Source organism: Festucalex cinctus, chromosome 14 (genome assembly GCF_051991245.1).
Source record: "Festucalex cinctus isolate MCC-2025b chromosome 14, RoL_Fcin_1.0, whole genome shotgun sequence".
NCBI classification, from domain to species: Eukaryota; Metazoa; Chordata; class Actinopteri; order Syngnathiformes; family Syngnathidae; genus Festucalex; species Festucalex cinctus.
The window spans coordinates 5,270,545-5,298,277 of record NC_135424.1 but is presented as its reverse complement, the minus strand read 5'-3'; the positions used below and the strand labels follow the sequence as shown (position 1 = coordinate 5,298,277).

The following is a 27,733-nucleotide window of genomic DNA, read 5'->3' as shown; positions in this document are numbered from 1 at the left end:
GGAGCAGTTGTGTCCACCGAGCCGCAGGAGGAGTTTTCACTCACTGTTTTCAAGTTTGCAGACGGACGCGTTCACGTGTCCTCTCCGGCTGTGGGACTTTGGAGCAGCGGACGTCTACACCTGCCTGCCAAACGGCGCTGAGGGGCGCGGCCGGGACCGCTGCCCGCGAATCTCTGTTGCGACTTTACTTGGGCAACAAGGAAAAAAAAAAACCAAAAAGTCGCAACAAGGAGCGGAGAGGACTTTTTCTTTTTTAGGAACATCCCGGGGCTTCTTCGCGCACGCTTCCCCCCTCCCCGAAGGAGCTCCACGCGGACGGGGGGACTTGATTGACTCTGTTGGCTGGAGGTATGAACACAAACACTGGAAATAGTTTTTAAAAGCACGTTTTTGCTGCTTTTTTTTTCCTTTGCTGAATGTGCTTTAATGGCAACCACTTCACTCTGGAAGTTTTCAAAGACTTTTTCTGCTTGTGCTTTTGAGTTGGAAATGCACTCAATCTTCTTGTATGAAATCTTTTTTTTTTTTTGGTCCTTTTTTTTTTGCGCACGTTAAAATTAGTCTGTTAGCATGATCTCTCTGGATACTTTTACATGCTCTTTACTGGGCTCTTTCCTAAATCTATTCCAGGACTTGACCTCTCCCCCCTTAGACCACTTATGACAGCAGCCCCGCTATATGTTATTTATATTTCCAGGTTAGGAGGTGAAGTTAAACAGGCTACTAGGTGACTTAAAGGAATTTGGGATGTGGATTCTTTTAAAAAGAAAAAAAAAATGTCAGGTCAGCATCTGCAGTGGGAAAAACAAACGTGTTTATGGGAGATTGAGGAAATAGGAAAAGTGTTGGATATATTAAATATCCTCTCAGGGTGTGGTGAGTGGCTTGTACAGTGTGCATCTGACCTTTTGAGCCTTTGTCCAGCACAACAATGCTGCTTTAGAGCCTTTCTCGCCCTGTTTTGTACGTCCAATCAGCTATTGAACATGTCTGGGGAGTTTAAAAAACAAAGTGTTGTGTTCAAGGACAAAAATGTACATGATTAGTATCTGTATTGAACAAGGGCTTGTACCTTCAAAGATGTTGTTTTGATACCCTTGACATTTGACTTTTATAGCTTGGCATGTGACTTTTTTTGGCCCTGAAAAAGTATAAACAGTTAGCCTGGAGGCCCAACTTTAATGTATGCTCGCAGACTTTAACGTTCTATTACAACTGGTTCTATTTTTTTTTTCTTAGCAGTAAGACAGCCTCCTGACTAACAGGAAAAAAAAAAAAATTGTCCAGTCATGTTTATTTTGATATTCCCCAATCTTTGTGAAGTAACTGGAGTACTGCAAAATACATTTTTGACAAAAAAGAATATATATATATATATATATATATATATATATATATATATATATATATATATATATATATATATATATATATATATATGTGTATATATATATATATATTTATTTATTTATTTATTTATTTATTTTTTTAAAGCTATGATGTGTCCACTACAGTGGACATTTTCAAAAACTTAAATGCTAGGCTCAAATAAAGTTAAAATAATTCAAACAATACTTTCATGTGTTCTTACGAGTCTTATAGAACACATGATAACAACATTTAGCCTAAATCTGTTCAATAAAAGTGTTATAATTTGAATTGCTGGTAGTCAGAAGGTTACGGAAAAAAAGAAAAAAAAAACTTCTACTCTACAAAGTACCACCATCATGACCGACATCAAAATAAAGAACTATAGTTAAAAATAAGAAGAAAAAAAAGCCCCCTAAAGTAGTTGTAAGCAAATGTAACATGGAGAAAAATAATAAATAAATAAATAAAAAACTGCAAAAAGTTTTTAAAACAAATATCATCGTTGTTGAAATTGAAGTCTTGCAAGAATTGTTGACTAAACAAAAAAAAAAAAGTGCTTAGAGTTGATCCTTGTGGACCGCCGCAGTCCATTTTTTGGACCAGGCGTGACATTTGGCATTTGCAGCACTAAAAAGGTATAAACATTTACATATGAGGCGGGTAGTTCACTTTATCAGACCTAGAATGGATATAAAATCACACTCCTATTTTTTAATTGACCAAAACTTGCTTTTTTACAAATGTGATTTTGTTTTACTGGCATGAAATTTCCAGTGAAAGAATCCGTTCCATGCCCAACTCGTGACCTTCCTTCACCCCACAAACTCAAGTGAATCTTGTGACATTCTTGTGCTTTCCCTCCCATCTCATTGGATTATCATTTTTATAGCCCAATTGCCATTTAACCGCGTTAGGAGCAGCGTAACAACAGTTGCGTGAGTGCGGTCATCGCTGTGCTGTCATCCTGTCGGCAGATAAAATGGGATGGACGAGCTAACGGGACTGGCGGACTTCTCGGGAGGCTTGGCGGACGAACGGGGTGAGGTTTCTCAAGTCTTCAGGGTGTAACAAGATACAGTGGAACCTCTGAGGACAAACCCAACTGGTCAACCGCAAATTTCTTTGCATTCAAAAAATACTTTTTTTTTTTTTTTTTTTTTCCCCTTAGGAAATAATGGAAATAGAAATAGTCCGTTCCAATCTGTGGCCAGGCAATGTTTTGAGTAATTCTAAGGGTTTGTACATGTAGAAAGACACAGTATCGTTAAAGCCCTTGTTAACACATTCACTGCCAGCCCAGCAAAAATGCATCATTTGACGTATTTTTCCGTCAATGGCAGTGAATGAGTTAATCACAGGGGAAACATTTCAGGCCCACACACAATTGGTGAAAATCCATGATGTAGAGAGACTACATATAAAAATATATATCTTTAAACATATTTGAACATCGCAAGGATAAAATGATAAAGAAAATACAGTAGCCTACGTATTTTAGTGTCTGCGATATACCAGAGTTGCCGACTTTTACATGGCCCATTTCTAGAACTACCAACTGCATTTAGCTATCTAGCTATCTAGCTATGGCTTCAACCACAAAATGTCAATTTTCTGGATGTCACATTTTTAGAAAATGGTTTGGTAATGATATAGCAGAATTAACTACTTAATATTACAAGGCCCATTTGTAGAATAACCAACTGCATTTGGCTAGCTAGCTAGCTATGGCTTCAACCATAAAATCCTGCTTTTCTGAATGTCACATTTTAAAGAACTATTTGGTGTGGTTATTTCAATTCCATGCCATGAACGAGCCCGGCACGTATCCGTCGGCTGAGTTGAACCCCGGAAGCATGTTAAATCATAAGCTAGCTGGCGGCTAACTCGCCACCATGGTGTGAAAATGTTTGAACCAACGTTGTCTGACATATTCCATCCATCAAGCTTCAAGTGGATTTTCAAGGCTCAAATGAAAACAAATAAACAAAATAAAAAGAAATACTCAATGTAGTTGTATTTGATCGACAGTTGGAAGTAGGTTTGTGGTTTTAGCATATTCAGGGATAACGATGAGAAAAACTTGAATGTACTGTACATTATTTCAAAACCTCGTTTTAGTACTTGGCATTTAAAATTTGGTAGGGTTGTTAATACAACTGTTCTTCGTGGTGTATCAAATTTAGAATACATCTATTCACTTTACGGGAACTTTAAGCCGCTTATCTTAGTTTAGCTTAGCTTAGCTTAGCTTAGCTTATCTTAGCTTATTTTAGTTTAGATGATGCTGGTTCGAACTCTCTTGTTTGTGTAACTTTTGGGGTGTGTTCGTCCTTTTTTCATTAACAAAAAGTAAAATAATCCCTAAAAATGAAAACAAATGCAGGTTAACTGTCTTGAACTTTGCCAGATTTTCAGACTGAACTTTTATGAAACTTTTGAGCCGTGTTTGTATTGTACTCCAGAGCTTCCGTTACTTCGGACTTCAGAGGTTCCACTGTCTCTTAACTCGATTTAACGTGAAGGTCATGTGTAAATCCACTTATGAAATGCTCAACAGCAGCCACTTGAACCTTTCAGCTGATGTTATGTTGCGTTCAAAGAACCCAGCTAACACTCCACAGCCGCTCCTGCCAGGTTAGAGTTAACTTTCCACACTGTTGCCACCTTTTTCTCGGGCGCTTTTTGTCTCACGCAGGCTGTCACTTTCGCATGCCTTCTACTTCCCTCGGGTCTCACCTTTCAAATTTCCCCATCTTCCCGGCACCGTCGTCTCACATTTAAACCCTCCTAGCCATCTTTGCACATAGCGGTAGCGTTAATAATCAACATGTGATGAGGTCGAGTCCCGTCTGGTGATAAAATACAAGTGGGCGCAGAATGTCAGACCATACTTTTCTTGATGTGTCACCCCTAAATATAATCACCTCCAGTCGGCTGAGCTCAGTAAGACGCAAAGTGCTTAAAAGGCAAAAGGGGGGCACATAACAAAGGTGTGAGGAGCCGAGTTAACAAATGGACACTGGGGTTTGGCGTCTGGAAGGCTTGTTGGCAGCCGAGCCAAAGCGGTTAACAGCTAAAGTATGTTTGCCGTTAGTTTGCAGGCCGGGCGACGAAACCGAGAAGTCCTTAAAAGTCTGCGAGTGGAGGAGTTGGAAGAAAAGGGGGTCAAGAACAGGGAGGCAGGATGACGTTTCACATGAGTCGAGCTTTTCCTTGGTATGGTCGTTATTATTATTAATGATCATATCCAGGAAGTAAATATGCTACACACTCACTGGACACTAAACACTCCAATGCAAAAGAAAATAATGCTGTATTTGTATTACAGAAGGTTGATGATAACTAGATAGATAATGGATGGGTGGATAGCTCGATGATTGCTAGATAGATGGTAGATACTATCAATTGATTGAGTTAATGAATAAACAGAAAGCTAGAAGGTAGCTGGCAGTGTAGACGATTATGTGGCAAGGTAGGCAGTGTGCGTAGGTAACCAGCTAGCTAGCTAGCTACATAGGTAAGTCGTAGCTAGATAGTAGTGCTAGCTAGCTAGCTAGCTAGCTAGCGTAGCTAGTAAGCGTTACATAGGGAGATAGAAAAGGGAAAATGGACAAGCCATAAACGTAAGTGCAGGCTTACATTCCTCCCCTGATATTTTGGGGGAATGTATTCATGATTTATTGGACAGATGCAGTTAGTTTGTCAAAACATAAAATTCTGTACAATTTTTCCCCACTAGAGTAACCCAAAAAAATCTGAACCTGGCAACCGCATATCGAATGAGATCCAATACAAGAGCTGTACCAAAAATGTGTTTTTTTGTTGTTGTTTTTTTTTTAAATAGACTTCATTGTCATAGAGGTTTTAGTTAACAATGTATAGTTTTGCCCTGCACCATATTGAGTTGTTTGTAATATTTTGGTAACCCCTATTCATCTATGCAAGGCAAATTTCTCAATTTCAGGCTATTATAAACTTTAAGAGTAAATGATAACGATATTGTAAAACTGTACCCCAACATATCACCAGGACACTCATTGTAATTGATTTGGGAATAATAATCAGGCACCCGTTCGGTCGACAAATTATTGAGCTGCAACGGGAATGTAGAAATACACAGCCGAAGTTGAGCTAAATAGAGTTAGTGGTTTTCAGTTTAAGCAGATTTGATTGATAGGGACCAGAACAAGTTTATTAATTAGTTGCTGTCCAGTGAAAAGTAGGTATATACCAAAATATTTGACTACAGTATCAATATTGCTATACTTCCAAAAACTTCCATTGAACAGCAACTATATTGTTTACATCTCATCTTTGAGCACTTAATTCCATTTAAGAGGCCACTGGAGGAGTGTAAAAGCACTTTCCTTTAACCTGCAAAACTCTAAACAAAACCAAAAAGTCACCTTTTAATGGCTTGTGCCCAATTAAAAAGTACTAAAACTGCACTCGAGCATGTCACCAGCACACTCACTCTTAATGGATTTGGGAATAATCATCAGGCACCCGCTCACTCGACAGTTGCTCAAGCAGGGATTAGCGTCGACGTTCAAGTAAACGTGCTGCTTTGTGTCGCGATTATTCCCAAACAAATCATTTTTTTTCCCCTTTGTCTGCTATCAGTTGCGACGGAGTCCCTGACATCCACCGGCAGACTGACGTCCCTCCCGCCAAGTGAGTGTCGCCATCTCACGGCTTTAATTGTTGACGTGGAAGCCGAGGCATAACGCCGTAATTACAAGCGTGCAGCTGGGAGGGAGGGAAGTGCCCGAATGAGTAATGGCAGCGTGCGTGTTTTGCTGTGTGTCCTTCTGGTTGCTAGAGGGAACCGTCGGATCCAGTCACAGGAACATGGCCAGCTCCAGCGGCGGTGGAGGAGGCGGAGCCTTGGAGAAGAACATCTTAACCCAGAAGAGCAGCACTTCTTACTTCACTTCTTGTGAGTCTCCGCCGCACCGATGAGAGCTAAGTGGGGAAGAGTTCAGCACTTTAATATCTTTTTGACGACATCTTCCACCATTTTCAGTCATACCAAAAATATTCAAAAATTTTCAAATTCTTAATACGTTGTACTCAGGGTGGCAATTCCCACCAAACTCATCATTTTGACAGACTCTCATTTTTGAGATTTATCGATTTGAACTTTTTCACAAAGGGGTGTTCTCACTTTTGTTGCCAGCTGTTTCGATATTATTGACTGTGTGTTGGGTTATTTTGAGGGGATCGTAAATTTAGTCTGTTATAAAAGGTGGGCTAATGTTGACACTTTAGGCACACTTGGGGCAGTTTCACTTAGGGGTGGACTCACTTTTGTTGCTAGCTGTTTATATACATAATTAATTAGGAGAGAGAGAGATCGATTCGATTCGATTTCGATTTTGTCCCGATTCGATTCACTTTGTGCAATCTGATATTGATTATTATGGAACATCAACTCTTCTTAAATAACTAGGACATGATTTAAAAAAAAAAAAAAAAAAAAAACTTCTACAAACATTAAATTTTGCAGAGGCTGCAACTGGTTAAATATTTATTTATTAATGAAAATAATGTCTTATAATCACTTAAATATTACACTAACATTGACATTAGCGTGGATTTGATTAAAATGTTTTCATAATTCTAATTTAATAATCGTAAACATGAATTAAAAACATTCTGAATTGTCATAAAGTGCAATAAGTCAGATCTTTCATAAATGTAAGAAAATACTTTTAAATTCACGGAAACAGTAAATTTCAAGAAAACAGTAAGATATAACAAAATTTGGCCTTTAAAATTCTATTTTGTTGCTAATTTATGGGAAAAAAGAGATGTTAAAAAAATTGATTCACAGTTTTATGAATCAATATCATGCTCGAAAAGCAAAATCGATTCGATATTGATTATTGGATTTTTGAAACCCAGCCCTAGTTTTAGGTATCTTAAAATATGTACAAAAAAGTTTTGGAGTTTAGTAGTTATAAATGTTTACCAGACTATCCATACTTGGAAATATTGCTGAGTTTGGGAGGGCATGATGAGATTTTTCAATCAAAGTAATAATTTTGCCACTTTGGGCTCAATTTGGACATTTTCACTTAGGGGTGGACTCACTTTTGTTGCCAAGCCGTTTAGACACGAATGCCGATGAGTTCAGTTATTTCAAATGTCTTATTTGCAATGTGTTATTATATGCGCGATCGATTTCAGCATTCCCACCAAAACCTCGTCTCCATGTCCCTTGCAGCCTCAGTGGGCGTGAGCAGCAGTAGCTACAGCTCCTCCTCCGGCGTCTACCTGGGAGGAGACGCCATCGGAATAGGCGACGGCGCCGGAAGCTACCTGGACGGCGAGGGCTACGGCAGTAGCGGCGGCGGCGGCGGCGGCGGCGGAGGCGGCGGGAGCAGCTACCTGGTCAGCTCGGTGACCAAGGTCAGCTCGTCGGGCGGCGGCGGCGGCGGCAAGCGAACGCAGGCTGCCTCCGCGGTCTCCTCGGACAGGAAGCACGCCGGGTCCAGCCGCTCTGGAGGATACGAGGGTGAGTTGGTGTAATGGAGGTGAAGGAAGTCACGGGGGCACGTCAGGACGCTGTTTCTATACTTGTGCCGCACTATTGTGTCTCTTGCAGGGAGTTCCAGCGCTAACTCCTCCCCGGAATTTAACCGCAAAGACTATGGAATCTATTGTAAGTGACTCTGACAACCTCTAAGCTTCTAAGCTTGATAGGAAACATCAGAAAGAGATTTTATTCCCATCCAAATGAATACACTGCTGCAAAATTGCCAGGATTTCCCGTAGATGGCTGATGGTGGCACCAAAGCACTACTTTTCTATTTGATCTGTCTAATAGAAACTCCTCCTTACCACCAGAATGGCACCAAGGCACTACTTTTCTAATATACAAGGCTTTGGCGCCATTTTGTAGTATATTAGGGTGTCGGGTTTTAAACAAGACACAAAAAGGAGAGAAGACAATCTCGAGGTCACGAGGTCACGAGGAGAGGAACTGACTGATACAATTCACTCCTGCACGCTCTGAAGATTCCTCTCCTCACTCTCTCTTTTTATTTGGTTTCCACGTGGCCACGCCCCTATTTACATGGGTGTTCCAACCCTAAAAATGCAAATACAACGCATAGTTGGAACACAGTGTACTTGCTTCACAAAAAAGTACAAAAACAGCAACAACAACAAAAACAAGTTTTCCAATGACTTCGGAGTTGGGAGAAAAAATTGTGACTATGTAAATTTGCGAGGTTACACTGTAATCCATTGTCGGGTCCAATCATATCTATCATAAAATCTTTAACTGCGCAGTCAGTGTTTGAAAGAACATTTTAACATTATAAATAAGTGGTGGGCAAACTTTTACAATCAACTTGGGCAACATTTCATTTGTAAAACTGAACACATTGTCGTTCGTAGATGAGATAAAAAAACAAAAAATGCAAAAATATGGCATATTTTATTTAAGAATAACTATTTATAATATATTTAATATAAATATATATAATATTTATTTTTAATTCAATGTTAAATGCATGTAAAACATTTTCCTTTGTTTTCTATTATGTACAATACATTAGTTATTTAATGAGAATATTGAAAAAAAAAAAAAAAAGAAAATAAAACACTGCCAATTTTAGGGGGATAAAATAATGCAAAAAATATGTATATTACAGGTCTGTTGATTAAACCATATTTTTTTTAGTTCAATAAAATCTGTATCATTATCTAAAACAATTGACAATATAAAAAAAAAAAAAAAAAAGTATCCACTGTAAATCACATGGACGATTGAGGAAAATGAACAAAAATGACTTTTCTTGATGAAAAATGACAATAAAAAAATTATGAGAAGTACTGAGAACACGAGACATTTCAAGAAAATCACTGTACTGTTAAAAAAAAAAAGAAAGAAATGGGTGTGACTCAGAGAACATTGTTCCAATAAAGGCAAGAAAGTTTGTTTGGCAAATGCAGTCACACACAAAGACTTAATTTTCTAACTAACCATTTCCTGCCGTGATATAAAAGGAATCCGCAATAAAATGACTGTTATGTAAGAAAAAACGCACCATCCCATGCTGCCAGTGAAGCTGTGGCTGGTATGGGCATTAAAGGGAGAAAAAAAAAAAAAATATTGTGTTTGTTCATTTGTAACACTATTTTGAGTCACTTTACTCTAAATTAAGTTGTGTTGGTTCTGGTCAATAAAAACAGCTCCTGTCATTATCATGGGTCAAAACTTGCACTGATGCTAATTAAACACAAACAAGTGAATGCCTAATCATTTGAATGTTATTTTTGGGGGACTTTCCAGGCTCCGGCAACAGCCGAGGGAGAAGCGAGAGCAGAGGTAAGACGCTCGTTTCCCGCGACACCTGCGCGTGGAAACGCTCCCGTTTTGATTGTGATCTGGATTTTCAGAAAGCGAGATCCGGGCCCGGCTGCAAAGCGCCTCTCCCACGGCCGGCAGATGTGAGTCAAATTCCGCCCCTGATTGTTACGCAACAAATCAGAAAGCAACAAAGCATCTTTATTTGGCTGAAAGGGGGACCTCGTGGATCGTTTGCAGGCTACTTTGGGAATCACGTTTTTTGGAACTGGGGCCCTGTCAGGGTTGACTTTTTTATTTATTTATTTTTTTTAACTCCCGCAAATGACATTCCTGCATTTCTCACGTGCGTGTTTATGTCGAGACGGCAAACACGTGGCCGCGACACAAATGTCCGATCTGACGTTCAGACGGGCTTGATTGCGGGATTTCTTTGCAATGTGCTGCTTCTGGTGCAGATTTGGCGGCAGCGCCGGTACAAGTGAGTCACTCTTTACCACATGCGCGCTCGCGCTCACTGACCACGCCCCCTGCTGGATTGGATTCAGTCCCTATTGTGTCAAGTTCTAACCTTGCCCACCCATTGAACACATTTAAAACGTTTTAAAACACGCTGTTCAAAGTTTTCTTTGACTTTCTTCGCTCACAGTCCACCAATTAAGAGGACAAGCGTGCTTGCTTCAAGCGGTTTGTTGAAGTTTACTGTAAAACGAACACATGAAAGTGAATGTGAGCGAGTGATGTCAAAGTTAAAGCCCCCCCAATTTTAAATTATGCAAGTAATTAACTTAAAGAGGAGGATGGATCAAAAAAATGTTGACGACGTCCTCATTAAATGTCGAAAGAACAGTTGACAAAAAAAAACAAAACATTTTTAATTAAAGAGATACTTCACTTTTTTAACCCATTATAGCAATAAAAAGTTAATATTTTGTCTATAATTAATTTGATACTTTCATTATTTTTCCACATACAATTAGTACCTTTAAAAACACATTTTGCAACTTGCGGTCGACTGAAGATGACATCACAAGGGCTCAGGTAACCAATCACAGCTCACCTGTTTTCAAAGTTTGGTCATGTGACATTCACATGCTGAGCTGGGATTGGTGACCTGAGCCCTTGTGATGTCATTTTCAGCAAGTTTCAGAATGTGTTTTTAAAGCTACTAATTGTACATGAAAAATAATGAAAATATCAAATTTATTATAGGCAAAATATTCATGTTTGACTGCCAATAATGGCTAAATACGTAAAGTATCCCTTTCAGCAATTAATTGTGATTAATTAAAATTATAAAATGCGATTAATCTGATTAAAAAAATCTAATCGCCAAATGTTCAACCAAGACATAATTATGTCAAATGGGAAGTATGTTAGCTTAAAGCTAACATAAAATGTGAAATACCATAGACAAGCTAATGAAAATTAGCATAGATGTTACAATAATTCAAAATTTTCGTGCGCGAATGAATTGAGTGGAAGAGCGATTGTATACTTCGCCTGCTCGACCAATGGCAAGTCCCACTTTTGACAATCAGGGGCGGAGCCTAAACCTTTTGACGAAAGCAGCTTCTATTTGCACCAGAAAAAATGTGGGGGCAAAAAAAGTGAGCACTCAATAAGACAATAAAAGCATTTCAACTTGTTTACACTAAACTGTGTGTCGAACTTCATCAATCAATTTACTCCATGCAGCTCTGCTTACCTTTTGGCCATGATGTGCTAGCAGTGCGGAATGTACTCGAGGTGTTCCCGCACGATAGTGCTTTTGTATGATAATGTTTCAGTAGTCCAACAGCCATTTTCTGCCCTCGCTTGAAAGTGGCTGTGGATCTTCACCTAGCATAGCTGATCAGGTTCTTATATTTGATGACTTGGCAAGCGCTCAGGAGACCAAAGTATTTGCGTGCAAATAGTTCAAAAGTACTTTTCCCATGATATCAACTGGAAGTATCACAACAACCACACGACATTCAGCTCAAGACGAGCCAGATCCCTTCGTGCGACGTACGCCCGCAACTCCAGGGTGAAGCACCGCAAACAAAATTCACCGTCAGAACCGCAAACCTATTCCTGGCCGAGGCGGTTTTAGCAGACTTGGCCCCACATGGGCCCGCTGGTGTCCGATTACCCAGCTGCTTCCTATTTGTTCTGTTCTTTACACGCCAAGGGGATCGCGCTTTCGCATGCTCTCAAACGGGACTGGAAATGAATTTCAATCAACACATTTCGAGTTGAGACGACGCAACTGCAAGGACATGTTTGCATTTACGCACTCTAACAACACTTGGGTCAAAAAATAACCCAAATTGAATCAACTTTTTGAATTTTTTAGCCCAAAAACTTGGGTCAAATGATAACTCCCAACATTAGCCGAAAAATGGTCTACTTTGTGAGTTATTTACTATAAGTTGTGTCAAATTAACAACTCATTTGCTCCCAATAACGTGTAAATACGTTTAAAAAAAAATATATTTTAACTGTCCCAAAGACATATTTATACGTTTTTTTTAATTGTATTTAATTTTTTTATGCTAGAGCATACTGAAAGCTTTGATGCAGCCTCTCAACTGCAAAGAAACGGTTGCAGGAATGGTAGTTATTACACAAACGGCCAGCAGGTGGCAGCAGAGCAAAGGAGATCAACCAGGACCATCTCGAAAAAAGCTAAATTACTTACAATTTTAAATAGATTTGTGAAAACTGATGAAACTTAGCTTTCTGCTAATGCTAATTGCTGCAAAACGGAAACTTTTTTACGTTTAATAATGACATAAACGTTAAATGACGTCCACTACGTTTTTTTTTGTTTGTTTTTTAATCAATGGGATGTGCAACGTCTTAAGTGCAGTGCAGTCTGGTCAATGGGTTGTGGAATCAAAAACACCGACTAACTATGGCCAGTAGATGGCAGCATTGTAACTCTTTTGAATGAATAATTCTGAATAATCCTAAATCAAATGTTGAGGTTGTTGACAGTGTCGTGGCCCTTGCAGGGGCGGAGCTAGACGACGTGAAGAAGCTGCTGAAGGTTCGCTCCAGCAGCTCCAGCCCCGTCCGCGCCTCCAGCACGTCGGCCATCATGAGCGGCCCCAAGAAGGCCAGCGTGGAGACCCAGACCATCTCGGTGACCTCTCGGGCCTCGCAGTCCGGTATTTGACCCCCCCACATCCCCACGCTTCATCCACAGACACTTTGTCTCCCCCCCAGTCGGGGGTTTACGATTACAGCAGGTTAGACGAGCACGACATCTGCTTTCATGAGAAAGTGAATCCACCGGGGGAAGGCCGACATTTCATACACGCGAAAACTTTCTTCTCTGTAGATGAATGAAGGATCCTGATTGGTCCTCCCTTCAATACGTAGCTTGCTCAGAATAGAACAGAATACAGTATAAAAACATTAACTTAGCCATTATAACTAGGGGTGTCAAAATTAGTGCCTTTAATGCCACCAATGCCCCCTTACTTGGGGGAATTCCAGTCGCAACGCAGCAGACACGTCCACGTCAAAATTTTGCATTAATAAATGCAAAAATAACGCATGTATTTGTGGAGACCGGGTCACGTTGTATTTTCCAATTTTAAAAATGTGCAGTTTCACAAGTTACTTCATGTTAAAGATTAGATAGCGCTTAATATGAAAAGAAAAATGAAATTTTGAATAAATGAAATTATGCCATCTAGTGGCGGAAAAATGACTTCAACACAAATCAATATCACACTTTTTTTTTTTTTACAGTGCAGTACATCTTCTTAATTTTAACTCAATTTTATGAATTATTATGCAATTACTGTATCAATGATATATTAATTAATGTTCAAACATGTTTACCTTCATTGTGTAGCTGTAAAATGCTGTAGCAAAATATCGACTAAATTGTTAATTTCTGTCGACTCAAATTGCTCTTTATTTTTAGTCGGCTAAAATTGGATTAAAACTAAAATACCATCAGATGACTAAATTATGACTAAAACTTTAATTAATCTTAGTTAAAAGACTAAGTAAAAATACATATTTTTTTAGTCAAAATCAACACTGTTAACAAGAGTATAAAAACTTTGAAAAATATTTTATCGTACATTTTATTGTACATTTAGAACAGATATAACATTTCTGATTAATCGTGAGTTAACTATTGAAGTCATACAATTAACTCATTCAATCCCAAAAACGCGTAAAAAACGTTTTTAATACTTTGTCCTTCTCTCCCAAAAACATGTTTACACGTTTATTTTTAGTTTTTTAATGCAAGAGCATACAGAAGGCTTTGATTCAGCTTCTGACGTGAAGAGGTGGCTTAAAGCAATGGTAGTTATTTAAAAAAAAAAAAAAAAAAAAAAAAGGCCAGCAGGGGGCAGCAGAGTATAAGAGATCAGCCAATTTAATCTCCTGACACCCCTATTTAAAACACCAAATAATTGACATTTGGGCCCCAATTTGGGCATTTTCCCTTCGAGGTGTACTCACTTTTTTTTGCCTGTTTCATGCGTTGTGTGTCTTCCGCAGTGTTGACATTTGGCACTGGCGCCAGGTCGGATGGCTTCCACACGGTGGACTCGTCCGGCTTGCTCGAAACGGGTCTGGCGGCCGGCCAGTTTGACGCGGGCGGCAAAAGCAGCCACTACGAAGGCAGCCTCAAATCGGGCCACTACAGCGACGCCGGGAGGTCGGACATCGGCGTGAGGACCGTCACGTACGACGCGGGCGCGAGATCGGCCCAGTACGGCGGCGGCGGCGTGAGATCGATGTCGTACGACACGGGCATGTGGACGGGACAGTATAGCGGCAAAGGCGGACAGTACGATACCGGCGTCAGGTCCCTGACGCAGAATTCGGGTGTCGTGTCCGCCCTGTATAATGGCAGTTTGAGGTCAGGCCAGTACGACACTGGCGCCGTATCGTCCCAGTACGGCGGCAGTTTGCGGTCCGGCCATTACGACACTGGTGTGAGGTCATCCCAGTACAGTATCAGCCAGAAATCGGGCATCCACGACTCGGGCGTGAGGGCCACAAATTACGACTCGGACGCGGCGCTTCCGGCCTTCCCGTGGTCCAGCGCCACCTTGCCGTCCGGCGCCGGCACCGGCGCAGCGGTGGCGGGCGCCGGCGCCAGTTACACGTACCAGGCCGGCGCCAACAACATGTCGGGGGGAGCGACGCCCATCGGCCTGGCCGCACCCTCCCTGTCAGGTGAGCTTGTATTTTGTGTCACCAATTTTTGCCTTTAAAAACAAATATATTCAGATTGAATAATTTTTTTACCCCGCAGTTTATGGCTTCCAAAATAATTTGGCGCCCACTTCTGGCGGTGCAATCACTGCAAGCGGCGCAAATGCCAACATGACAAGTACGCATTTTTCAAAATGTCCCATAAAATATGATGACGTCATGAGCTGAGAGTGTTTACCTTTACATGTTTGTTATTTGACAGCTTATGGAATGCGGAAAAATGTGTCCGGTGTTGGCGGTGGTGTCGTTGCCACTGGAGTCTCTTCAAGTAAGCTGCTTACCGCCCCCTTGTGGGCTTATAATGTTTCTACTGTCAAAACACTCACATTCATCTAACTGTTAAACTTCTGCTGTTATTATTGTGTAATTACATTGTAATAAACTAGTTATTACATGAATCCTAAAATCTACAAAGCAGAAATACTACAAAAAAATTGACATTTGCAGAAAAATGTGTCCGTTGTTGGCAGTGGTGCGTTTTGCACTGGAGTCTCTTCAAGTAAGATGTTCTATCGCCCTCTGGTGGACTTAAAATGTTTCTACTGATAAAACACTCACATTCATCTAACTGTAAAAGCTTCTTGTGTTATTATTGTGTAATTACATTATAATTAACTAGTTATTAAATGGTAATTTAAGAATTTAAATCTTAAAATGTACAAAGCAGAAGTTCTACAGAAAATTTGCCAGCTTATGGAATGGAGAAAAATGTGTCCGTTGTTGGCGGTGGTGTATCTTCACATAAGCTGCTCTACCACCCCCTGGTGGACTTAAAATGTTTCTACTGTCAAAGCACTCACATTCATTTAACTGTAAAGCTTCTTGTGTTAATATTGTGTAATTACATTGTAATAAATAAGTTATTACACGCTAATTTAACAATTTAAATCCTAAACTGCTATCTGTGTATGACCTCATCTGTTTGCTCTCCAGCCACTCGATCCCAAAACGGGGAAGCGTACAAGGACTACATGTTCGTGAACTCGGACAAGGACAACGCCAGGGAGACGGAAACACTTATTTTGGCCAAAGACAGCGGCAAGCAGTTCACAAGGACGGCCGGGGGAGGTGAGGCGCACCTTCTGCGCGGTCGGAAATGAAACGAGTTCCACTGTGGCCGACAGACGTGCTGTGATGTGATGTTTCAGGTTCCCTCTCGGGCGACTCCATCCAGAAGGAGAAGCTCATCACAAGCTACGGTGACGCGGCTCAGCTCAAGGCGGGGACAGGAAATGCTTATTGTGAGTCTGAGATACGCAAAACATTACTTTTGCGTTCATTCCTAAACGAGACTGATTTGTGTGAATCCGCCAGATGGATCATCGGGAGTTTTAATGAAAGACAAAGGCACACACGCTCGTATGTATTTCTGTTCTATATTTTGCATGTGCAGTCATACATGGATTTGCCAGATTTGCATTAACCGTGGGCTCGGTCTGCAGAGCTTCGCAAGAAGGGCGGAGCCTGCGGAGGCGGCTGGTGCTGCTGCTCCGACGCCTGTTGCTCGTGGTGGAAGTGGCTGCTGGCGTTCCTGCTCCTGTTCCTGCTCCTGCTCGGACTCCTCTTCGGCCTCATTGCGCTGGGTAAGGTCTTTGGGGATATATCACACATTATTATTGTCCAATTACATTGTAATAAACCATTTATAACAATGCAATGCAAGAATGTAATTATGTACTATTTTTAGTCAGCTGTTCATAGCCTGGTCAGCATTGCAAAAAAAAAAGTTAAATACAAAAACGTCACATTAACATGAGACACATTACAAATTAATTTGTTGTCAAATGTAAGAATTCCTTTATTATTATCCTATACCCTTCTAATAAACTAGTTATTACAATCAGATTTTATAATAAACTAGTTATTACAATGTGAGTAAGTAAAACTTAATTATACTGTATTCAAAATGCCCATAGGAACAAAGTGCTGATAAATTTCCTGTCACCTAACAGAATGATAAATGAAGCAGTATGAATAACAAGCACCTGATTTAATTTAGGATCATCTTGCTTAATGACAGAAATTAATTATCTCAATTATTAGAACTGTGCAAATGACTACACCGTAATTATAAATGTAGATGAATCTTATTCAAAGTGTCTATAGAGACACATGCGAATGGTTTATCCAGTTAAATTGCTGAATGGAATAGTTATTGTCCTATACAGTGTAATAAACTATGGAGTTATAATAACACGAATAGCAAATGATAATTCTGTTAGTCCGTCCTATATGCAACCCATTGCACCTCATGTTTTGCAAATTCATACATTTATATGCAGTACATGATCAATAACATTGTAATAAACTTGTAATTACAATTATATTAAAACCAGCAAATCATTGTTATGTAGCTACATCTTGATAGAACATCTAAAGAGCATATTCATGTTTTTGTGAGTTGGCTGAATTGTATTATTGTTGTGTAATAATAAAAAAAAAAAAAGAAGTTAAACCAATAATGTCATAGCATCATCACATGATCACAATATTTACCAACTATCCAATCAGATTTTGCCGATCCCAAGGCTATTTTCAGCCACTTGGAGACATATTAAAACTATATTTCATTCTAGAAAAAAAAATAATTCAATTCACTTTTGAAATGTGACGTAGCGCAATGAAACGTATGATCCGGTTGTGGTTTTCAGCCGAGGACGTGCGAAAGCTGAAGAGTCGGGTGGCCACACTGGAGAGCGAGTCGGCCATCATCTCGGCTCGCACCAGTCGTCTGGTGGGACTCGGCGGCAACACCTTTGTGGACGGTGGCGACCAATCCAAAACGGACATATTCGTGTTCGGAGCAGGAGGAGCAGCAGGAGGAGGGTCGGACTCCAGTTCTGGAACGCAAATCGGGGTTGCCGCCGGTGCGGGTGCTGGGACTGGGGGTGGTGGTGGGACTTCTGCTGGGGGCGTTGGTGTCAGTGCTGGAGCTGGAGCTGGAGGTGACACCAGTGGTGCCGGCACAGGTGGCGCTGGAGCTGGTGGTACCAGTCTAGCTGGCGCTGGGGCCGGGGCTAGTGGAACCAGTACGGGTGGCGCTGGAGCTGGATCTCGTGGAACTAGCATCGGCGGGGGCGGAGCCACTGGGACCGGCTCAAGTGGTGGCGCAGGCACCAGCCTCGGTGGCGGCTCGAGTTCCGGACGTACTACCATCATCATTGGCGGTGGAGGCGCTGGCACTGGCGCCGGTGCCAGTGGAACCGACTCCAGCGGCGGCGTAGGCACCAGCGGCACCAGCTCGGGCGGCACCAGCTCGGGCGGCACCAGCGGCTCCTCCTCCAGCCACACCTCGATCCACACGAGCAGCTTCACCGACACCTCCAGCGTGAGCCACAGGGAGGGTCAAACGTTCGGCAACGGCTTCTGGACCAGCGGCACCGGCGGTTACGTGGACGCCGCCGCGCTTCACGTGGCCATCCAGCGCATGGTCAGAGGGGAGATGCAGTCGCAGGCGTTCCAAGGTAACTTGGTGACGAAAACGAACCAAAGATCATAAAAATAAAATTGAAATATTTTTGTTAAAAAAAAAAACTTATTGAAACTACAACTTACATACTAAAAACTAACTTATGTAATGAAAATAATCTCTGAAATGTATTTTTCAGCCTTCATAACAGGTGCAATGCAAGGCGAAAGAGGATTGCCTGGACCGAAAGGTAACTTTTTTTTTTTTTAGCTCATTCACTGTCATTCCCTGTAAAAATTAATTTTTGACGTCTAAAGCCGTCTACGGCAGTGAATGTGTTAACTTTGCCTGTACAATATATATATATATATAATATCCGGCCAAATCAACTTTACTGCATTTCCTAACATCATTAACTTGGCCACGCCCCTTAAAGGCACATTTCAACACACGACGACCACAACGTTGTTTTGTGACAGTTGGCTAATTCACATTTTTTTTTAAATGACCTTCTTTACGTTCTCTGTTATGTTCTTCACCATAATTCCTTGGCAACAAGATGGCGCCAAATTACTACTTTTCTTTTCTAGCGGCGGAGCTTAATGCTTTCTTATCAGCGCCATCCCATTAACACAAACCAATCTTGTGTTTTACTCTTCGCAGGTGACACGGGTCAAACCGGATTTCCAGGTACGGAACTTTTGTTTGAACAATTTTCCTATGTGTGCATAATTTAGTTACAAATTTGTATTTGTTGTGATAGACATTTTTTCTATAAAATAAATAGATGCATTTTGACATATTTTCTGTTGGTTAATACCTCAGGTGCTCCCGGTCCGATTGGCCACGAGGGTCCTCAGGGTCCGAAGGGCCAAAAAGGAAGCCATGGTATGGATCGTTGTACAATACAAGTACATTTTTAGAACTGTTTGAAGACGGGACTATAAATGTCAACATGTGTCTGCAGGTGAACAGGGACTGGAGGGTCCTCCAGGTTTGAGGGGGCGAGAAGGCCCTGCTGGACCTAGAGGTGAAGCAGGATTTGGCTCCAAAGGGGAAAAAGGTACATCAAACGAAATATTTTGTCTTCATGTACTGTATATGACAATAGACACAATAGAACAGGACTGGGGTAGTGATCCCGACGTTGGATTGTATCTGTGTGGACTGGGAAAGCAGTGCTATTATAGGACAGGACAGGATAGGACAGCAGTGATGATTCAAGAGTTAACCTTGTCTTGGTATGTGGACTGGAAATGCAGCACAGGTTGTAGTGTGACAAGTAGCTAATAAGGCAGGATGGGTCAGGACAGGACAGGACAGGGTTCAGGGTTAGTGAGCCCAGAATTGTATTGTATCTACTGTATAACTGGACTTGAGAAGGCAATTGCTGCACCCTTTGAGGAAGGTTCACTATGAGTAGCAAATAGGACAGGACTGAACAGGACAGGATAGAGCACGAGTGGTAAGCCAAGAGCTGTTGATATTCGGACAGGAAGGGTGTGATGAGACAGGATGGGTCAGGACAGGACAACCTGGTTAGTGAGCCCCAAATTGGATTGCATCTATAACTGAACTTGGGAAGACAACGCTACATACACCCTTTGAGGAAGGGACATCATGAGTAGCAAATAGGACAGGACTGAACAGGACAGGATAGAGCACAAGTGGTAAGCCAAGAGCTGACATTGTGTTGATATCTGGACTGGAAAGGCAGTGGAATTCCATATAAGGAAACGGTGTGACAGTTAGCTATAAGACAATGGACAGGACAAGAGAGGACAGGGGTCGTGAACCTGGTTTTGGATTGTGTATGGGGATTGAGAAAGCAGTGCTACCTGAGGAAGAGATGCGACAAGCAGCAGATACTGTAGGACAGAACAGGACCGGACAGGATAGGACTGGAGAGTGGTAGTGAGCCAAGCAGTGCTAGCAACGTATGGTGGGAGTTGGAAAAAAAATCACCAGGAAGTCTTCAGTATTTCATTGTTTTTGTTCCGGAAGGTAATTCTGGGGAACCTGGACTCCCTGGTCAAAAAGGTGAGACCAGTTTTTAATAGTAATCAAATGACCCATCTAGAGGACAGTATTTAGTTTAACTCTACCCTGATGATCCACTCCAGGTGCTTCCGGGCTCCTTGGAGCACCAGGTGAGCTTCTTATTCCCTTTTGTTCGAGCAAACACTCCTTTTCTTCTTCTTTCTCTTTGGACTAATTGAGTTGTCAATCTTTCTCTTTCATCTCTTCCTGTGCTTGGAATAATCTGCTTGAATTAACTCCGCGTATCGGCAAGTCTTCCCTCACCATAAACACGAATCTCTTTGCCTCCAAACCTTCCAGTCTGCTCTGCGCTTGTAATCCCGTCCGTCCCGGTCTCTTCCAAAGACAATCTCAGTATCTTCAACTTTGCCATGTGTTCTTCAGATCATCGCTACCCTCTCCAAAGTCTATAAACCCACCTGGTCTCCCTCAAAAGGCCTTCTTTCGCTTTGGTTGGTGTTTTTCAGTCACAGATCACCCCTGACATTTGACACTACCCTCTACACTACTCTCTTCTTTAACACTCTTCCAGCTCCCCTTTGCTCTGAAAAAGTTGATCCAAGTACCTTCACCGTCACTCCTCGTCGCTCCTGTGCTTACCTTTCCTCTTGACTTGCTCCTGAAATGACGGACGATAAGCATCAGCAAGGCATTTTCGGATCGCTTATTTTCGAAACACGATCTATTTGTTCAACCAGGTCCTCAGGGTTTCCGCGGAGAAGCTGGAACACCTGGTCTTAAAGGTGCAGTCTTGTCGAATAAAGCGCGTAAAAAGATGGATGAAGGTGAAATCAACCTAAACTGACTTATTTGTGTGGTCAGGTGACCGTGGTTTACCTGGTCTGCCCGGAACGGCCGGTGAGAAAGGAGCGAAGGGATCAACAGGTGGGTGACAGGACTGCCAGTTGACCACGTCAATAATAATAATGATTTGGGTTATAATTTAGCAGCTTTAAGACATTTTATGACTCGATTGTGTTTTTCATTGTTTGTATAAACGTTATCAGGAGCAGCAGAGAGGATTGTTATCGTTTTTTTCCCCCTGACAAACGTAGTTTAATGTTTGTGTCTTTGTTGCCCCAACACCAGGACAAGACGGTTCCAAAGGCTCAAGAGGTAAATGTTAGCATTCTTCGTTAGCCATGTAGCTCATAATTGATTGTCACAATTCACGCGACAATCAAAAGCCAGTCAACGGTTTCATTGAATTTGTCGAGTCATTTTGAATTTTAACGTTTCAAGACGTTTCTTATCGTAAATGCTGAACACGTTTTTTTTTTTTAATCTGTGCCCACAGGTGATCTCGGCAGTCCCGGCCACCCCGGACTTCGAGGTCCTGCTGGGCCTCCAGGAGATGCCGGACCGCCAGGTGCCGTCATCGTCCCGCTCCTGTTAATCAATGGAATCGATAAAACATCTTAACAAACGTTTCAAAAGTGTTGCTTCCAAATGTTTTTTAAAAAGTCTGAACCTTTTTCTTCTTCTTCTTTTAGGACTACCTGGCCCCAAAGGCACGGAACCAGCACAAAAACTGCAGAAACTACACACAAATCAGGGCATTAATTATTGTTTCTGTTTTCAGGTGATACGGGTGAAGCAGGAAGAATTATTAATGCAGGTAACTAACATAAGAAAAAACGTGTATCATGCGACTAAACCATGTACAGTGGTTAGTTCAGTGTTGTTGAATGAATAGATTTATGTCATTCCCATGCATTTAAATTGTTAAAATTTATTTGATTTGCAAGTTATGATCTTCGTCACAAAATGAATGAAATTTGTAAGTCAAGGTACTTTTTCATATTCTGTGTTCATTATGAGAGTGCTTATCTGTCACTCATTTTCCAGCCGGTGTTGCCACTGTTCACATCCCTGGACCACCTGGGCCTCGTGGGCCACAGGGAGTATCAGGTGTGACGACGTCTTTCAATGTTGTAATAACATGTTAATTACATGGTAATAACACATATCTTTGTAATATGTGGTGATATGCCTCCTTAGGTCCCGCCGGCCCTGCCGGTCCTGCAGGTAAATCATCACACATTTGCACTAATATCTTTAGATATACGTGACCTGACCGACATGCTGCCTGTTGTTGATTTTGGCAGGTCCCAAAGGGGACCGAGGAGAATCCGGATCAACAGTGAGGACATCTGAGAGTTTCAGCTCAAGTGTAGCTGAGAGTGAGTGTTATTGAAGAAGAAGAAGAAAAAAACCAAATGTTATCCTGGATGTAATTTTATCTTCTGCACATTAACAGTCGGAATGCAGTATGTGAGCCTTAATTAAGCAGGATGCATGAGAGACAGACAGGAAATGAAGGTTGAGAAGGACTGTCTGTTAAATGTGGGGTCGGTCCAGGGAACCAATTCCCCGAGGATAATATCCGCTATCAGTGATTTCCTTTATTAAATGTACCTGTTTTTTCTTGAACCTTGAACGTTTATCTTCAAATGATGATTTAGGGCAGTTTGCTTCGGGTGGCGTATCTTCTCTACGAGGCCCACCGGGTCCACCTGGGCCACCAGGACCACCAGGTCAGCCAGGTAGGAATCAACCGATGCGTCTGATGAAGTCCATAGACCATCACCCTGTAATCATTAACTTCGCGATTGTCCAGGTTACGGAAGACCAGGACCGAAAGGCGACAAGGGAGATTCTGTGGTCACGTCCGGCTCCGGTATGAAATCACTCACCCATTGGGATTGTACTCGTGAGCCAGTTAAAGATAACAATACTATCATTTGAACACTTAGGAACTTATTATACTGGACCACCAGGACCACCTGGACCTGCTGGGCAGAAAGGATCCACAGGTTTGACCAACACTGGGTTATCTTACCACTTTGGATCCAATATATGTCAACAACTTTTCCATCCATCTTTAGGTTCCCCTGGACCGAGAGGCTACCAAGGTGAATGTTGAGAAACCCTTTTTCAGAGTTCCTTGTCACCAAGACGGCGCCAAAGCGATACTTTTATATTAGACAGGGCTATGTCTTAATAGAGGATAGGTTAAAAAAGTACAAATATATGAATCCACGAGTTACAGATCGTGAATGTACGGGGCAACACTGCTAACTAATGAACTGTGGTGCTCCAGGTGAACCAGGACAACCCGGCTTGCCTGGAAGACCAGGAAGCTTGGAGCGAGGTCAGCTGAAGAACATTGCAAACAGAAGACCACACCCAGTCAGTCCGCTGGACTAAGCTTGTTGTTTTCCCTCCCAGTGTCCACCTATTCCGGAGAACACAGAGTCCAAGGACCCCCAGGACCACCTGGGCCTCCTGGACTGCCGGGACCACAGGGAGTCAAAGGTAACGATTTTAAGGAGCCAGAAGATCACCTTTGAACAGTACGTCCAATGAAGATTTGTTGTTTCTGCTTTTAAGGTGACACTGGAGCTCCTGGAATTCCCGGATCTTCTCGAGGTAGATCAAGTTCTTTCTGAAATCTACACGAGTGAAGTGAAGTGGTTCTATGGACTATATTTCAATTCTCATCAAGTTCCATTGCGGAAAGTCCAAAATTCCCCATCGTAACGTTCAATGAATGATTACCGTAAATGTTCCTCCTCTTTGCAACTCAAGTGACGACACAGTTTCCCACACCAACTTCCTCATATTTCTTTCTTCAGGCTCAGTCTCGGTCACCGCAGGGCCTCCTGGTCCTCCAGGGCCTCAAGGACCTCCTGGGCAGCCCGGTTCCTTCGCTTCGTCCACCGAGATGCGTCAATACTTGTCGGACTACCTCAGTAAGTTGCTTGCCGAAGCTCGAAGACCACCAATGAAGACCATGCCTACCAAATTATATCACTTAACAGGTAGAAGCAGGCAGTCTGGCGTTCCAGGACCTCCAGGTCCACCTGGTCCTCCAGGACAACCCGGAACCTTCTCAGGTTCCATTGAGGAGATCTCCACTCGAATTGTTGCCTACTTGCAACGTGAGTCTTTGGTGATCCGCTCAATTTTTTAAACTGAGAAGCGTTTTTGCCTCACTCTGTTTTCCTTTCACAGGTTCTGGCTCCAGCTCAGGCATCAGCATTGGGGTTCAAGGTCTACCAGGACCACCCGGACCTCCTGGTCCCGGAGGGGCCTTGACTGTCGGTGGCCTCATTGCCATGCTGCAGAGTCAGTCCAACAAATTGTCCAATTTCAAACTGCATGGTAGCATCTTGGCGTAGCTAGACCATCTCTCTTCATAATCTCTAGGAGAAGACGTGAGGAGATACCTGTCAGGCCCACCGGGTCCTCAAGGACCACCTGGACCATCAGGAGGAATTTCCAGCGTTTACAGTATCGAGGAAGTCGCGACATATGTCTTCAACATCATGAACGGTAAGCCCAGAATCCAAACCATGACACTGTTGCCGCCATGTGTTGAAGTTCTTCTTGGTCAACAGAAAGAGGAATCGCGAGAGGGCCACCCGGACCACCGGGACTCCCTGGGCCTCCAGGAGCGGGCGGCTCGGGCGGAGCGGGCTACTCGACAGTTTCGATTGATTACTCGGCGCTAGTTAGAAGTAAAACAAACACCAGAATCCACTTCATCTTCCATCTCAGGCAGATTAGAGACAGCACGTCTTTCCTTCCCGAACAGATCCAGACTTCCGTACATGGATCAGTTCCGCCTTGCACCAAGGTCCTCCCGGTCCTCCTGGTACTCCTGGGCAACCTGGGCCCCCTGGTATTCAGGGGCCACCAGGGGTCTCCACCACAGTGTTGGGGGTGGGCGGTCGAGAGTATACCTTGGATGATCTTCAGCGTTACCTACAGGGTGAGTATGGAGGGTTAGAATTTGGGTCAATCAATCCGTTGGAACAGGGAACCGATCAAAACCCTTATAAAGGACAGGAAGTGGAACTACCTTCTGCTTTAGCCACACTCAAAGTCTCTCGCAGAAGAATGTTTCACATATAGTTCAGAAATCCAACCTTAAATGTTTAACAGGCTCTAGCTTCAGAGGTCTCCCAGGTCCTCCCGGACCTCCAGGCCCTCAAGGACCACCCGGTAGCTCCGGCGGCACCGTTACTTACAGCGGAACCTTCCCTCGCGAAACCATCCGTTCTGAAGTTCACGACTACCTGACCAGTAAGCTTCGCCTTGACAACACGCTGCCACGTTTGCAAATACAACATAATCACGTTTGTTTTTTTCTTTCCATCAGCTGACAGCGTCCGACGGGCCCTCACCGGACCCCAGGGCCCTCCGGGACCGAGGGGCCAGAAGGGAGATCGCGGAGAGACGGTTTACGTGCAAAGACACAGCAGCCAGAGTCAGAGTTCGTCTCAGAGCGACTCGCGGCGCACCTCCCAGTACGAGATCGACATCAGCAAGCTGAGCGAGGCCATGGACTACAGCAGCGTGGCCCTCAAAGTGTCCGACTACATCAAGAGTGAGCGGATGACTCGCCACTTTAGTGCAACTTCATGAGTCAGCAGATTTCCAACACGTTCAAGGCTCGTCTTCCTCTCCTCACGCAGACCAAGGCCTGCTGCAGGAGTACCTGGTGGAGGGTCCTTGGAGAGCACAAGTCAGAGCCGTTCAAGGTCCCCCCGGCCCACCGGGACCCCCCGGAGCGCCCGGTTACAGCCGCGTGATCGCGGCTTATGGGAACGTGACGGCTGATCTCATGGACTTCTTCAGAAGTGAGAACTCTGGTCACGGGATGGTTCCGACTAACCTGAGCTTTTGACTGATTCTTCTTGTCTTGGCGCAGCTCACGGCACCATCCCGGGTCCTCCGGGAATTGCCGGACCAAGAGGAGAGAGAGGCTACCCGGGACCCAAGGGAGATAAGGGTACAGTCTATCGGAAGTTGTTTCACTTAGAACCATGAAATTTGGTGGGAATGTCTATCACGAGTAGATGGTGTCAAACAAACAGGAAGTTCTCCATTTTAGTTTGAAGAGGCCATTTTGGCCATTTCCTGTGAAATTCAAAAACAGTTCCAGATGGTTTGAGCCATTTTCACTTTTCAATATAAAAATGGCCTTTTGGCGGCCATTTTATAAGGTCATTTTGGCCATTTCCAGTCAAATTCTCATTCAGACCCAATTTTACTTAACTACATGAAATTACTGTAGACAAAAATGCCTCAAGAACTCATCCCTGGAAGTCCACCATTTTGTTTTAAGTGGCCGTTTTAGGGTCTGATGTTTCAATCATATTTGTTTCCAGGTGATGCCGGTCGTCCGGGTTTACCAGGAATTCCAGGGACGTACACGATCCAAATTCCACATCGCGTACAGAGGAGGGACACAGGTACTCAAAACATTTCCGCATATACTTTTGGGCCAATGGGGGGACTCTGGCCTTTGTTACCATGACGACTGGGGCGGAGCTTTGTGACAAAGTGAGGCATCTCGCCAGCAAGTGTATACATAACAGAGGGCTGGGGAGTTTGTGTGTGTTGGATCTCGCCAGTAAGTGTATGCGTTATAGTAGGCTGGATCTCGCCGGTGTATGTGAATGTAACAGAAATGTGGATCTCGCCAGCAAGTGTGTGCTACAGCCGGGTGCTTGTTTCTACATATGAAAGTACAGGACCGAACGACAGTATTCCAGTTTTAAATATGTCTTAAATGTGTGCCCAATATTGGTTATTATATCCTATATGATTAGCATTTCTGTTTTGTTGTTCCAGGTGATAAAGTAATCAAGCGTGAGCAGCAGGAAAGTCCAGCAGACGGCGGCTGAAGCGTGGCTACTACTTTCTTCTTCTTTGTTCGCAACAGAAGCAATGCAAGTAGAAGGAAAAAAAAAAAAGCTTTAGTAATGATTAGCTCGTTAGCTTTGCTGCTGGCCGGTGTTTAGTTTTTTGGACACATTTTTCCATCGCTCACTTGTGGATGTTTAATATTTGCTTTGTTTTAGATGGAAATATTATTACAGTAGAATTAAGCTCGAGTGACTGAAGTTTTTTAATATTTCGTTTTTTGAGTATTCTACTGTATTGAGGTCAATGTGTTAATTGCTGTTTTATGAAAATTTTCATTATATTGTTATTAGCCGGTATTTGCCACTCAAGCCTCCAGAATCCGTACAAATGATTTAAAATTGCCTAATACAACGTATTTATGTCAGCATTGTAGCATTAGCTAGCATTCACCCCAGCCAAGTTACATTATCGATTGCTGTATTTAGGACCGATTATTGCTGTACTTGAAGGAAGATTTGGAGATGAATACGCAAACAAAGCAATATTCCGCTTTTGGGCTGCTGATGAAGCTGAAGGAATTGATTAGATTGTATATTTTTGTACGAGAACACTGACTTTGATCTATTGACTTTATACCGTCACGTTTTATTGAAAACATTAAATTATAAATTGCTACTATTCTTGTTTTTATTGAAAAA

The 27,733-nt window shown here is 42.6% G+C and overlaps 1 protein-coding gene across 4 annotated transcripts; it reads left to right on the top strand.

Annotated features, from left to right (window-relative positions):
* Positions 1 to 27: 27 nt before the first annotated feature.
* col17a1b (collagen, type XVII, alpha 1b) lies at positions 28 to 27,710 on the top strand. 4 transcript variants are annotated; one of them, XM_077494646.1, is made up of 52 exons: positions 28 to 348; positions 2,346 to 2,410; positions 3,949 to 4,005; positions 5,995 to 6,045; positions 6,194 to 6,310; positions 7,601 to 7,891; positions 7,982 to 8,038; positions 9,677 to 9,712; positions 9,784 to 9,834; positions 12,691 to 12,846; positions 14,204 to 14,887; positions 14,967 to 15,044; positions 15,129 to 15,194; positions 15,860 to 15,994; positions 16,075 to 16,167; positions 16,241 to 16,285; positions 16,369 to 16,509; positions 17,578 to 18,390; positions 18,535 to 18,585; positions 18,999 to 19,025; positions 19,161 to 19,223; positions 19,303 to 19,398; positions 20,340 to 20,375; positions 20,459 to 20,485; positions 21,074 to 21,118; positions 21,198 to 21,260; positions 21,465 to 21,491; positions 21,673 to 21,744; positions 21,869 to 21,886; positions 21,958 to 21,993; positions 22,224 to 22,286; positions 22,377 to 22,403; positions 22,484 to 22,558; positions 22,841 to 22,921; positions 22,996 to 23,055; positions 23,132 to 23,191; positions 23,264 to 23,290; positions 23,479 to 23,529; positions 23,607 to 23,693; positions 23,769 to 23,807; positions 24,014 to 24,130; positions 24,200 to 24,319; positions 24,393 to 24,506; positions 24,588 to 24,713; positions 24,779 to 24,898; positions 24,976 to 25,152; positions 25,326 to 25,466; positions 25,543 to 25,770; positions 25,859 to 26,023; positions 26,095 to 26,175; positions 26,555 to 26,638; positions 27,021 to 27,710. In XM_077494646.1, the coding sequence occupies exons 2-52, from the start codon at positions 2,356 to 2,358 to the stop codon at positions 27,071 to 27,073; spliced, it is 5,583 nt and encodes a 1,860-aa protein (XP_077350772.1). In that variant the 5' UTR covers positions 28 to 348; positions 2,346 to 2,355; the 3' UTR covers positions 27,074 to 27,710. The 4 variants fall into 4 exon arrangements, with proteins under 4 accessions (XP_077350772.1, XP_077350773.1, XP_077350776.1 ...); XM_077494647.1 differs by lacking the exon at positions 3,949 to 4,005; XM_077494648.1 differs by lacking the exon at positions 28 to 348 and having other exon boundaries at positions 2,350 to 2,410; positions 3,929 to 4,005.
* Positions 27,711 to 27,733: the final 23 nt, after the last annotated feature.